This window comes from Eubalaena glacialis, chromosome 2 (assembly GCF_028564815.1).
Source record: "Eubalaena glacialis isolate mEubGla1 chromosome 2, mEubGla1.1.hap2.+ XY, whole genome shotgun sequence".
NCBI lineage: Eukaryota > Metazoa > Chordata > Mammalia > Artiodactyla > Balaenidae > Eubalaena > Eubalaena glacialis.
In genome coordinates, this window is record NC_083717.1 from 109763245 (window position 1) to 109778265 (window position 15021).

At 37.8% G+C, this 15021-nt stretch overlaps 1 protein-coding gene across 1 annotated transcript in view; it reads right to left on the reverse strand.

The window, feature by feature from the left end:
- CHP1 (calcineurin like EF-hand protein 1) overlaps window positions 1–15021 on the reverse strand; it is a 36385-nt gene that overhangs the window by 8004 nt on the left and 13360 nt on the right. The window contains exons 3-4 of the mRNA XM_061180475.1: window positions 10357–10437; window positions 6586–6713 (exon numbers count right to left, since the gene is read on the reverse strand). Of these exons, the coding sequence (XP_061036458.1) occupies window positions 6586–6713; window positions 10357–10437 (209 nt within the window). The remainder of the gene's footprint in view (window positions 1–6585; window positions 6714–10356; window positions 10438–15021) is intronic.

A 15021-nucleotide genomic window follows, 5' to 3' on the forward strand; every position in this document is an offset into this window, starting at 1 on the left:
CTATCATACATATGAAATACGAGGGAACAAAGCATATAGCAGTTGTGCCTTTCTGGTTCAAGTAACATTTGAACAAGGTCTTGAAAGACAAACAGAAATCTGATGAAGGGTGGCATTCCAGGCAGAGCTAATACTAGGTACAAGGGCAAGAGAACATGGATGAATATCTAAAAGTTTAAACATCACCCCTTGCCTCCACTGAAAGAAAAAAAAGGGGGGGGGGTACATGCTGAGTCCACTAAAAGTCTAAGTAAAACTTTTAGAAAAATCGAATTTACTTTTTGTAAGGCACAATATTAAAATTCTGGAAGGGGGAGTAACTAGGAGAGACTTTCTCTGATGTTTGTCTGTTTTCTTTAATTTGGTTAGTTGAGTAACTATCTTTATCAAATTTGAGACTTTATATGCTTAGGAGGTTTGGATTCCAAGGGGAAGGAGGCAAGGATCATAAGTGTTCCTAAAGGAATGTGTGTTTAATATATTCCCAACTTGAAAAAGAATAGGTATATGTATATGTATAACTGAATCACTTTGCTGTACACCTGTACACTAACACAACATTGTAAATCAGCTATAGTCCAATATAAAATAAAAATAAAACAGATGAATGGAAAAAAATATATATATATTCCCCAAACTAAACACACATACACACACACACTCTTCTGCATATGCTGTCATCTTTCTAAAATACCATAAAATGTGTTATTTACTAAAGATTTTGCGATGGAAATCTGTTTGCTATATAACCCATAAATATCTGTTTCTGAATTTCTTAATTGGGGGGTAACTGTAATAAACACTTACATCCCTTTCTGCCAAAGTATTTACAGAAAGCTGAAAATTATACTCCAATAAAGATGTTAAAATAAATAAATAAATAAATAAATAAATAAATAAATAAATAAATAAAGACTCTAACTCTGCCGAGTCCTGCCTGACAGCTTACTAGCTGTGTCTACATGAGCAAGTTACTTAATCTCTCTGTGCCTCAGTTGCCCAAGAGGTGCAAAATGAGAGTAACAGAATCCACCTCATAGGGTTGTGAGGACTGAATGAGTTAGTACACAAAAGGCACTTTAAACAGTGCCTGGCACACAGGAAGAGCTCAATCAGTGTCATCTACCTGCCGTCGCCTCTCTGCCCTCCTCTCCTACCACTCACTTCTTTCTTGATAATGCTTCTTTGTTCTCTGAACACCAAGCACTCATTTCTATCCAAGGACCTTTACACCAGTTGTCCCCTCTGCCTAGAGCGCTCTTCTGCTATTCTTGGCATGGTTGGCTCATTAGGGTTTCAACTCCTCAGAGAGGTTTCCCTGACCACTCATTCTAAAGCAGTGACACCCTCCCCCATCACTTTCTCATCTTACCTTATTCATTTCCTTCACAGAACTTGCCACGATCATAAATCCTGTTTATTCACTTGTCTTTTTCCATGTAGTCTATCTCCCTTATTACATTGTAAGATCTCTGAAAGCAAAGACCTTATCTGATTTATGCACCATTGTATCCTGGGCCTAAAATAGTGCCTGGCATACAGCAGTTGCTCAAACATTTGCTTAATGAAAGACCAAATGAATGATCTCAGTCAAACCTTTACATTTTAATCACGGTACTTCTTTAAAAAAAAAAACAAAAAAACACTATAGTAAAGTAAACATAAAATTTAAGTGTACAGTTGAGTACTTTCACACTGTTGTGTAACCATCACCATCCATCTCCAGAACTTCTTCATCTTCCCCAGTTGAAATTCTGACCCATTAATAACTCCCCATTTCCCCCTGCCTCTAGGCCCTGGCAACTTTCTATGAATTTGACTACTCTAGGAACCTCATAGAGGAGGAATCAAATAATATTCACCCTTTTGTGTCTGGCTTATTGTTATTTAGCATAAGTAAATTTTTCTATGTTGTAGCATGTGACAGAATTTCCTTTTTTAAGGCCGAATAATATTTCATTGTATGTATATACCACATTTTGTGTATCCATTCATGTTGACGGACACTTGGGTTGCTCCCACCTTTTGGCTGTTGTGAATAATGCTGCTCAGTTTCTTCTTGGCTACTCTCCCAAACGCCACTTCAACAATATTCCTCATCGTCCAGATAAAATACCTTCATGCAGACTCCTTTCCCACATTACTCATTATGTGTTATAAAAAACTTAAACTATTTAAGAGGACAATTAGAACATCAAAAAGGAAGCTTACCATGCCCTGGAGCATTCTAAGATGGGTTGTACCTTCCACATTAGACTTTATAACCTCACTGACCTGAAGAGGAGAACAATAAGGGAACCATTCCTGGGAGACAAACAGAGCAGTAGTACTATGTGTGCTTGGGCCTGTGCCTACATACGTACAGTTCAGCCTTGCTGATTGTCCTTGACATTCTTTCACTGCGGCATAAAAAAGAAATAGGACAAAGCATGCTCTCAGAGTCCCCGAAGAGACTATTCTCTGAGGAAGATGGACTATAAACAAATTTGCCTTAGTGGCAAATGTGTTGCTAGGTGTACGATGTTCAGTTGCTCTCAGTCTACAACAAGACGCGCCATCTTGCTGCTTCCACAGCTCTGTGGGAAATTCAGAGCAAACCAAAATACAGACAGAGAAGAAGACATCCAGGACTCCTCTGTAGCTCTGGTTTCACTGGTCTACTTACATGAATGTGATCCTAACATATAGGATGCAACAGAATTCTAATTCATGTTCAGCTTCCTATAAAAGTTGATCTGAAAGCCAAGACTAAAGTAATGGTAAAAACCATGCATAACTTGCACAGCACTTACTATTCTATCTCACCCTAAAGTCTGCCATTTCGGTGGCATTCAGGCCTTCTTCCTTCCTAAAAGAAGCTCATCCATGGCTTCAGGGGGCATTCTGTCTCTCTGTCTCTGTCTTTCTTTCCCCACTGTCAGATATGAATAGGGAAGCACATAGCCCAACTGCCACTGAAAGCCACCATGTGACCATCAGGAGCCATGCCTTTGGATGAAACAGACCCGAAGGATGGCAGAGCAGAGCAATAGGAAAAACCTGGGTCCTTGACATCACAATCAACCCTGATGCTTGCCCCACCTCACTCGTAAAGTGAGATAATACATCTCCTTACTGTTGAAGTCAGCTGAGTCAGCTGAAGGCATCCTCACTGATACACTAAGTAACTACCAAATCCCCTAATGCTACCTGGAATATTTTCTTTAGGGTCAATGTGAATTAATGAATTTGCTTATCCATTCACTCATTGATGAACACTTGGGTTACTTTCTTGTTTTAGCTATTGTGAATAATGCCACCACGAATGTGGGTGTACAAATATCTCAAGACTTTGCATATACCCTTCACCCCAGCCTCTCCTGATGGTACCATCTTGCATAACTATAATACACCATCAAAACCAGGAAACTGACAGTGGTACAATCCACAGAGTTTATTTGGATTTCACCATGTGTGTATGTGCATGTGTGTGTAGTTCTATGCAATTTTATCACCTATGTAGTTTCATGTAACCACCACCACATTCAAGATACAGAGCTGCTCCACAGCCACAGGGCTCCAATGTCACATCCTGTTACTTAGCGTATAATAAAGAAACACCTTTATTACTGTATCACAAAGTTGTTTTAACATTTTGTTAATTGTATTTCAATATAATTGGTTTCCTTTATAATCCTATGTATTTCATTTTATGCATTCACAAACACTGTGAGATGGGGTCGACAGGATTCACCAGACTGCCAAGGGAATTCGTGACGTGAAAAAAGTAGAGCCCAGGCTGTAGAGGGAATTCAGGTAACAGGTCTGTGTTACACCTGATAACCTTTAAAGCCTCCTCTAATCCTGGATTAGAAAAGGAAGCATAGTTTCGTAGAGCACAGGATGTTGTTTTTTTAATAAATTTATTTATTTATTTTTGGTTGCGTTGGGTCTTCGTTGCTGCGCACAGGCTTTCTCTAGTTGTGGCGAGAGGGGGCTACTCTTCGTTGCAGTGTGCGGGCTCTAGGCACGCGGACTCAGTAGTTGTGGCGCACAGGCTTAGTTGCTCTGCGGCATGTGGGATTTTCCCGGACCAGGGATCGAACCCGTGTCCTCCGCATTAGCAGGCGGATTCTTAACCACTGCGCCACCAGGGAAGTCCCTAGCACAGAATGTTTCTTAAATGTCTTCTTAACCAACTCACTGGATTCACAGATGCTCCCCCTCCCCTCTGCAAATCGGTCCAGCTGATGTGGCAGCACACTGCATAGTTGTAGCCAATGGGTGACTCTGGAGTGTCTACTCCACCCGCTGAGTTGGATGCTTACCGAGAGTCAGGTGTGTCAACTGTGCTAGAACTGTGCTATTTGTATTTTTCATAAAACTATATAATTTTATAAGAAATGAAACGTGTGAAAAGAAAGTTATTTTTTAAATGAATATTAGATTGACTGCTTTTGAAAGACTCAATATTAAGGCACTGAAGAAGAAGAACCCCACCAAACTGTTGCTAAAGTATGTGTGGAAGGACAACTGCAAAAGATCAAGGAAAAAATGTAAACAGCAGGAAGATTCTATTCTCAGAATGCTTTATAAGTACCTTTAAGTTCTCTTTCCACTGAAAAGAAACTGCAACCAGAAACCTTAGACTATACATTATAGATGTGTTCTACACAAAAACGTCACACACCTCCCATCAGCAGAACTTTACCAAAACAAAACAAAACAAAAGAAAACAACTCTTGGTCCTACATCTAAAGACTGGCCAGTGAATGTGTTTTTAAATAATTTAAGGTAAATTAAAATGTTAAACCATGTATTCTTTTCTATGATTCTATGCTTTAGCTGACTTTTTCAATTACTGATCAACTCCTGTTCTGACAACATTTTAGATAAGAAAATTTCTACTATACTAATGCCAGCATCAGGCAAACATGTAATAAATATATACTAAAACTCATAAAACATTAAGACACAAGGCTTTGTCTCAAACAGTATTTAGTCTTGAAAGAAGAAAGTGAAATTCACTAATAAACATAAAGTATCCAATAAATTTGAGACCAATTCATTAGAATTCTATTTTCTTTTATATTTAGTTTTCTTTGTACTTAAGTTTTCCACTCTTCATTAAGGTATATGATACTGTGGTAAAGAAAAGTAGTGTTTTATTATTTTGGTTCAAAAATCTTCCCTGTCTTATACAACAAAACTTATTTCAGTACTTCTCAAACTCTTTACCTGAAATACTAACAGAGGAGTGAACTCACACTCCTATAAGCAAGGGAGATCTGGGGATACGGCCCAAGCGCTACAAATTAAAAGTTTAAGTTTCATGTACTATCTTTCAAATGTATGTAATGTATTATCTATATTTCAAATGTATGTAATGTATTATCTATATTTGTTTCAATATTAAAAAGCCTTTTAATTTTTCTTTAAATCGTTCAGTAAAAACTTGATGGGCCCCACTTATTCTGTGGCTTCATAGACTTCACTGTGCACCCAAGCAAGAGAAGCTCGGGCTCAATCAATTCAATACAATTTTTTTTTGGCTGCGCCACGCGGAATACAGAATCTTAGTTCCCCGACCAGGGATCGAACCCATGCCCCCTGCAGTGGAAACGCGGAGTCTTAACCACTGGACCACCAGGGAAGTCCCCAGTTCAATACAATTTCAGTTTCAACTTGTGTTGAATGAAAAGAGAAATTTAATTTTAATTTCTTGGAGAAGTATTGTAAGGGATTAGGGAATATCATACATGAATCGACAAAGGGCAGAGGGAAATCTAACAAGTATCCAAGGAAAGGTGGCAAGAGGCATGGGGACAAAAATTAAGTCTTGCACTAACCTAGCTGTCCACCCCTACTTAAGTCACATCCCAGTATCTATCAAATTCTAAGGTGGGATGGGTCTTTCTCACTGTTGTCACTCTAGCACTTATCACAGTGCCTGGCACACAGGATATATTAGCAGCTAACTCTTATTGCCAGGCACTGTTTGAAGTACTTGACATATATTAAGTCATTAAATCTTCACAACCTTCCTGTTTGAAACCCCTTAATATCTCATTTTACAGAAAAGGAAACTGAGGCCCAAAGATTTTAAGTAACTTGCCCAAAGACACAGGGCCAAAAAGTGGCAGAGCTGGGATTCAAATCCAGCCAGTTGGGACTTCCCTGGTGGCGCAGTGGTTAAGAATCCACCTGCCAATGCAGAGAACAAGGGTTCGGTCCCTGGTCCGGGAAGATCCCACACGCTGTGGAGCAACTAAGCCCGTGCGTCACAGCTACTGAGCCTGCGCACCTAGAGCCCGTGCTCCACAACAAGAGAAGCCACCGCAACGAGAAGCCCGTGCACTGCAACAAAGAGTAGCCCCTGCTCGCCGCAACTAGAGAAAGCCCGTGAATGGCAATGAAGACCCAACGCAGCCAAAAATACATAGATAAATTAATTAATTAAATCAAATCCAGCCAGTTTAGCTCCAGGGTCTGAGCTCTTAACCACTATGTTTGAATAAATGCTTGTTCAGTGAATGAATGAGTAAATAAATGATTTGGGAGAAATGAAAAGCAAATATTTTAAGCCAGAAGACTTTATCTCCTTACAGTGCAGTTTGTTGCTTCGGCTGTTGAGTGGTTCTGGTCCATTCACATCTTTGCTCTTTTCATTATCCTCAATGGGTCGGAAATGAGCCAAGGTCCTCATGAATCCACGGAAGTTTACCTGGTCTTCTCTGATCAGGAAAGATAACAAAAAGAACATCTTGTCAGTCAAGGCAAGGTGATTATTTCTTATGAATTCAATACATTAACAGGTTTAGCTAGAGTGGCCTGAAAGTCCATTTAATGAGGTCTCTTTCCATACGCACGGTACTTTAGGGCTCATAAAATATCTTCAGTTAAGTCTTGCCACAAGCTTGTGAGGTTTTATTCTTACTTTACAAATTATTAACCAGACTTAGAGAGGTAACAGGACTTACCAGAGTCAGTTACCTATTGAATTTACTTCTCTTTTCCCAGAGAGGATTTTAAGTAGCAGCAGGGCTGTGCTATCAGACAAGCCAGAACTTGAACTCACTGGCTTCAGACTCTGCAGCAAACAGCAAGTTAAGTCATTTCAACCCAGTGTCTCCCTAACCACCTCTCATGTCTCCCCTGCAGTCACATGTACCTAGTGATATTTTAACGTTAAGGCATATTATGTAAAAGCTGCTTTTGAAATAAAGTTTATTTCGTTATAGAAACAATAAATACATTTTTGGAAATTTGATAAAAAGTAAAAAGAAAAATACCACTTCTAGTTCTACCAATCAATCACAATCATTGTTAATATATCTCCCAGTAATTTTTCTATGTTTTTTGGATAATTGTGAACATACTGCATAATTTTGTAGCTTGCTTTTTTAAAACTTTTAGGCATGTCTACAATCAGTATAAACACTTTGAAACATTTTAACCATCTGCATAATAATTGTGTGGCTGTATCATGATTTTATTATTCCCTCATAATTGGATAGATATTTCCCTCAAAATGTTTTGAAAGACCTCTTTGTGTATAAAGCTTTTTGGGTACTTAAGATTAGAGAAAATCTTTTTATCACACCACAGGCTAATCAGTAACCCTGTAAGAAATAATTCTAAAACTTGAATGAATAAAGAATGTTTTTAATATTAAAAAAGAATGTCCCATGTGACATAGTTATTTATCTAAGACAGTCATGGAAAGAACAGGTTGCCTGGTTCCTGTGGTTACCTAAAAATACCTGAGTCTTTGCCCCCATTGAACAGATGTGGTATGTCGGGTCTCCTAAGTGCCAGCAAACACAGAGATCAGAGACCTTCTAAAGGTAGAGTTCAAAGGCTAGCTTGTGAGCCGCTTGTACTCAAAAGAATGACCTTTCATTCTTTAAAGTAGCTATACTGCTAATGGAGCGTTATCTCTAAAAAATGTGAGTTAAGAGCTGAGGAATCAAGGAATGTGTAATAAGATCTGAGTCACATGCCAGAAAAAACAGATAAATGAGTACATATATCACTGGCATGTCTCTGAGTAAAAGGGAACTAAATACCAATGTCCTACTTTCAAATCTCATTCTTTAAAAACAAATTGAACCTAAATACGACCAGAGAAAAACAAAAAACCCAGAAGCCAAATACCTGTATCTGATTAGAGCAAGAAGCAGAGGTGCAGCGTGCTAAGAGCCGAGCAGTGTAGCCCAGCGACATGCTCAGCCTCCTCATATATACCTCAAGTACATCAGCACACATTGTGTCCTTAGCAAGAAAGAGATCAGTGAAAAGGATGACAGGCGACACTGTAGTCACAACAAAGGTGGTCTGGCCTTTATAAAACAGCTTTCCACAAGCTGCTTCTTCAAATAATCAATGGTGACTAGGGAACACTAAAAAAAAAAAGCTGGCAAAATGACTCTACGGGGTTTACTTTTCATTGCAAAAGGTTTGGATACAAAACGGCAGTGAAAGTTATCTCTGGACAGTTCTCTGAAAGGGCTAAAAAAAGGAAGTGAAAAAAGGTGAGAATTCAGCACTAAAACCACACCTGAAACAAACAGGGCATTTCAGGGAGAGAAAAAAAAAAAATCAGAAAATGAGGAAGTGTAGGTGATTACTCATGGTCAATATGAATCTGAAAAGGGCAGGGTCTACGGCCATACCACCCTGAACACGCCCGATCTCGTCTGAAAAGGGCAGGTCTCAGTCTGACTGAGTCCTGTCTTCACATGAACTGGCTGCTAGTCTTCCCCTTTGACTGTCACTCAAATTTACTGAGTGACCATCTTCTCAACTTGCAAATTCCTTTGCTCTCAATTCAGAGTTCTAAAATTTCCTCTCCACATATTTTACCTGATGGTGTACTCACTGACACTTAGTCTCATTATTAAGAACTGGCAACCAGATAACATTTTAAAGTCCTCTGGGTCATATAAACAAGTCACAAGGAACCAGGAAGACATTGTTAAAGAGATTACTTAAAACAAGATTATATGATAAGCTTTATTCAGGAAAAGGTACCTAATTGAATCAGTAAATATCGACTCAGCACTTTGAAGGCAGTGTATTAGGTTAGTGAAGCATATCAAAAGCCTAGTTTTACATTACACAAACCTAAATCTGTTTGAGAAAGCGTGTGTGTGGTAGGGGAACTATATCCATAGTCGATGTCGTAAAAGAAAAGTAAGGTAATGTTCTGGATTAAAGGAGGCTAAAGAGATATGACAACTGAGCCAGACTGGGATCCTATACTGGAGGAAGGGAACATGCTAAAAAGATTGTTGGATAAACTGATAAAATTGGAATATCAGTAATATATTAGAATACAATAGGTAATGAGGGAAATAGATGAAGGTGGTCAAAGGGTACAAACCTCTAGTTATAAGATGAATACATTCTGGGGATAAAATGTACAGCAAAGTGACTATAGTTAACAACACTGAATTGTATCTTTGAAAGTTGCTATGAGAAGTAAAAGTTCTCATCACAAGAAAAAGTAACTAAAAAATAAAAAAGAGAAAAAAAAGAAAAAAGTAACTATGTGAGGTGATGAATGTGTTAATTAATATTATTGTGGCTATCATTTTTCAATATATACATATATAAAATCACTATGTTGTACAGCTTAAACTTATACAATGTTATATGTCAGTCACATCTCAATAAAGCTGGAAAAAAAGAATACATAATATTTTATATTAATATTATTACAGCACTTGATAGGTGTGGTAAGTATAAATTACATACTAGATTTCAAAGACTTAATATGAAAAAGAATATACAATGTAATAATAGTTTTAAAATATTGATAACATATTGAATAATATTTTGGATATATCGGGTTAAATAAAATATATATTGCCAAAGTTAATTTAAGTTGTTTATCCAAAATTAATTTAACGTGTTTATTTTTACTTTTTAAATGTGACTACTAGGAAATTTGTAGTAACTATGTATGTGGCCTGAATGATGTTTTTATTAGCTAGGACTGAGACAGAGAGCATACACAAATGAGGCAAAATGTTAACAATACAACAGATGCTTCTGGGAAAAGACACACAGGTGTTCCTCATACTGTTTGCTAATTTTGCAACTTTTCTGTAAATTTGAAATTATTTCCAAATAAAAGTTTTAAAAATGTTTAGTTTTACATCAAAGATAAACAGAAATTAAAGACAACTTTGAAGATGGGCTAATAGACCTATCTGAAGTTTAAAACAAGGATGAGGGTAGAGATATTTTAGATATGATTGAGTTAGAGAGGCCTAATATAGTCAGGAGGATCATGGTCTGAGATGACCCAACCGATAGCAACATTCCAGATTAGCCTCAGAAAGGAAGCCCAATAAATATGCAGGGACTCACCCCTCTGGAAAGAAGGCATTGATGATCCGGTCCCCCAATGGGTTGATGGCAAGTTCTGGAATCCGCTGAAAGTCTTCCCGGCTGCCAAGAGAATCACCTTGGGTTAGAGACCATTGGCCCTTAGCATGAACTCCTTCAGTCATGCTAGAGTACAACCTAGCAAAGATATTACCTCCTGGAATTTACTTCTGTGGCAAATTATACCAAATAACTGCAAAGAATAGCACTTTAATAGCTGCCAAGTGTTTCTTGCACCAACTCTGGAGTGGAAGAAGCCAGGTTTGACTATGCCACATTCTAGTGAATTCAGCACACAGGTTATGTCAGTAAACCAACTGACAAGCAAATACTAAGCTGTCCCTGTAAATGATTCCTTGAACATTACTATTTTGTACTTAGTAAGTTTGGAGAATGAAGAGCAACTGCAAAGTATCAAACACTGCAGAGCTTGAATATGGGAGGAAAAATTCAGAGGGGCTTCTGTACCCTTGATAAGAAGATATGCAGCACTTATGAAATGCAAGGAATTCTTAGGTGATATTTACATCTAAGTAGAGAATAAAACATGACAGGGACTTCCCTGGTGATCCAGTGGTTGAGATTCCACGCTCCCAATGCAGGGGGCCTGGGTTCAATCCCTGGTCAGGGAACTAGATCCCGTATGCTGCAACTAAAAGATCCCACATGCCGCAACTAAAGATCCCATGTGCCGCAACTAAGGTCCGGTGCAGCTAAAAAAAAAAAAAAAAAAGAAAAGAATAAAATGTGACAACTAATTGACTGGCCTTTTCTCCATTGCCTTCTACAGACTAGAAGTATTTAACAACGGAATATGGCAAGAGCAGTCATCCTCTCAGAACTTGAAGTCTGTTGAAGTGAATATTGTTAGTTACCATTCACTGTATATACATTATGTGACATTCTAGCTCTGTTTATATACTTCATTGCATTTCTTTATGTCACCACTTTATCTATACCCTTTTAGAGCTGAGGAAATTGATTTTTTTTTTGGCCGTGCCATGTGGCATGCGAGATCTTAGTTCCCTGACCAGGGATAGAACCCATGCCCCCTGCAATGGGAGCACGGTGTCTTAACCACTGGACTGCCAGGGAAGACCCAGAGCTGAGGAAGTTGAGAGTCAGTGAGATAAAGTGACTCGTCCAGTGCTACAGAGGTATAAAGTGGCAGAACTGCAATTTAAATCTAAGTCTGTAAGTCAAAGCACATGTTCTTTTTCCTACAAAAACACACTTCTTTCCCATAGTACATAAACTTTTTGAAAGAAAGATGCTCTCCCAAAAAACGTTCAGTAACTGTTTTTTTTAAAATTCTTTGGTTGATATTCTGTGCCAAAAATATAAAGCTACCTACAACATAGACAATATATGTACAAAATATCAATGTCATAAAGGACAGAGAAAGGCAGAGGGTTGTTCTAGATCAAAGAGGACTTAAGAGACATACAGCTGAACTCAACGCATGATCCTAGACTAGGAAAAAAAACTGTTATGAAGGACAATACTGAGCCAATAGGTAAAAATGGAATATGGACCATATAGAATATGGAATATTATATAATAGTACTATATCAAAATGCTAAATTTCTTGATTTTTGATATGAGAATGTCCTTGTTACAGGGAATACACACTGAAGTAGATGGCAAAATGTTAACAAGTGGTAAATGTGGGTATCGAGTATATGAAGTTCTTTGCATTATTCTTGCAACTTTTCTGTAAGTTTGAAATTATTTCCAGATAAAAAGGGGGAAAAAAGGAATACAAACTCAAAAGGTGATTCCTGCCTTCAAGACGTTTACTAACAGAAGAGATAAAACTTATTCCTTCACCTTCTTTGCACTAGAAGCTAATGAAATGTTCGTATTTTACCAAGGAGTCTTCAACTCTCTGGTCCTCTTGTGGTTTAACATTTACAGGTTGCTTAATTAATTCAACAAGCTCGTCTCCACCACATCTGGTGGTGACACAGGTAGAAAATGACCCAGGGGACTAAGCACAAAGTTCTGGTACAATAACTCCAGATTCTAATCTTCTTTCATCATTTAGGGTAATAATTTTTATATCAGTTAATGAATTAGAAGAAGCCATTCATAAGATAACTAGGTTGCTTAAAATGATGAAAGAAAGAAAATTACCGGAGTCCTGATTATTTAATTCCACAAACATGTACTAAGCTCTTATTATATAATGTGTTCTATGATACAAAGTCTACATTATCAACACAATGTAGCTCCTCTTGTTTGACAGAGGTTAAGAAACAATAATTACTCCCTTTTAAATGAAGATTAAAGCTGATTTGAATTGCAAGGCCACATACCTCAGTTTAATGTCTAACGAGCTTAAGTAATTTTAGCTGCAAAAAGATACAGTTTAAATACCAGGCCTAGTATCAGGTGCTGAGTCCACAACCTAGCCTAACCCCTTCGGTCTCAATGAAGAATCTAGTCATGGACTTCCAATGTCAATAAGGACCTAAACCTTGTCTTATGACACTTTTAAACTTTACTCTTAGAATTTAGGTTGTATATAAAATGGGGTCTATAAGATCAAGGGGAATACAGTTGAAAATATACAAATAAAAATGAAAGAGTATAAAAAATAATTTATAAACTGTTAAACAATATACAGTTTATTATTGTTGGTTGTTCTATAGTGGAATGGAGATCATCTGGACAGTATCTCTAAAACTCAGCTTCTCAAATTTGTCTGCCAACACAAATCTAATGGAGAAAAAGAAATACTCCAAGCAGCTCACGTACCACAAGTGTTATAATTCATTCAAAATGCAAATTTTTGTGTGCTCATTAAAAAACATACCAATATTATATTCTATCTCATAGTATACCTAGGAAAATCTTCCTTGAGGATTAAGACATTATTACCGGTAGTAGGCAAATCCAAGAGCAGAACCATGTATAATGGCATTTTTTATGGCCAAAAAATTCACAATGAAGAATTGTTTTCCAGATATGCACAAGCACAGAGATGCTCTGGGAAACCAGTTTTAGAGACCTCAGTAACCAGAAATGCCATCCCTCTACACTGATCTTCACTGTTCAAGTTCTTTCTCTTATACAGAGATGTAGCCTCACAGTTAACTTCTTATATTTTAAGGACCCAGGGTAGATGCTTAGATAACTTATACATAATGAGGACATTAAAGTCTGCTAGTTGGACATACCTGTGGGAACACACGTTCAATTAAGAAAACAGTTTTCTGGGGACTTCCCTGGTGGCACAGTGGATAAGACTGCACGCTCCCAATGCAGGGCACCCAGGTTCGATCCCTGGTCAGGGAACTAGATCCTACACGCATGCTGCAACTAAGAGGTTGCATGCCACAACTAAGGAGGCCGCCTGCTGCAACTAAGGAGGCCTGGAGCTGCAACTGGGACCTGGCACAACCAAATAAATAAAATAATTAATTAATTTTTTAAAAAAAGAAGTTTTCCACATTTTAGTATAATAGAGATAAATCATTTACTATTTATATTTATTATGTAATTATTTGTATTTATTAACATTGAAATGACAATAATTTCCGTTATCTAAAACATTTTATATTTTAAATTAAATTGATAAAAATGATTTTTTTTGTCTTGGTAATACAATTTTTTTTCAGATTTGCCAGGTGAGGGAAGTAGCAGTTAGAAAAACTAATTAAAGGAACTCTTAAAGAATGGATCGGCTGCCCACTGTTGCCAGGACCCATCCCAAGAATATAAAACCATTTGTCCCCAGGATAAAAATGGAGAACTGCTATGGAAGGAAACTGAAAGATCCACCTGGGCAGGGTTTCGGCCAAGTGTGGGAAGCTGGCTCCCCAGGAACACAGTCCTTTTATTTGGGGAAAAGAGTTGCAAATTTTTCCCCTTGCTCCCTGACCGTATGCCCTAAAGTGAGGTCTAGCAACTTACTGGCCCTGCTCAGAGTACAGAGGGCTTGAAGTCAGTCCTTCCATCCAGGCAAAGACCTGTGGAGAAAGCAACCACAAACAAGCCCATGCCAGTTTTCTACAGTAATCCATCCACACTTTTTCATAAATATGAATGGATAACCAACACTTACTGGCATTTTGGGAAAATCAATAACATAAAAAAGTAGGATCAAGATGAACAGAGATAATCATAATTCAGGGAACAAAAAGGAGTTCTGAAACATTCTAGTAAGTAACGCAATAGATATTTGATAAGTTCTTGCATCTGTAAAACAAAAATAAGCTACTATGATAGAGCAGAGGTCAGAGAACGAGATAGTTTCTTGGAAATTAAAAATATGATTGTGGACAAGTTCATCAAAAGGTCTACAAAATAAATTCAAGGATATCTTTCAGAAAGCAATGGAAAAAAATCAGAAAATATGAGAGAAAATTGAGTCATGGTGGTCCAATAGCCAACCAGCAGAAATGCCATAAAAATCAATAAAGAAATAAGAGGGGGAGGAAATAAAGAAATAGCAGAAGAAAACTTTCCAGCTAAAGGACATTTCTTAACTTTTTTTTTGGCCGTGCTGCATAGCATGTGGGATCTTAGTTCCCCAACCAGGGATTGAACCCTCGCCCCCTGCATTGGAAGCGTGGAGTCTTAACCACTGGACTGCCAGGGACATCCCTCAAGGATGTATTTTTAGATTGAGAAGGTTCACCT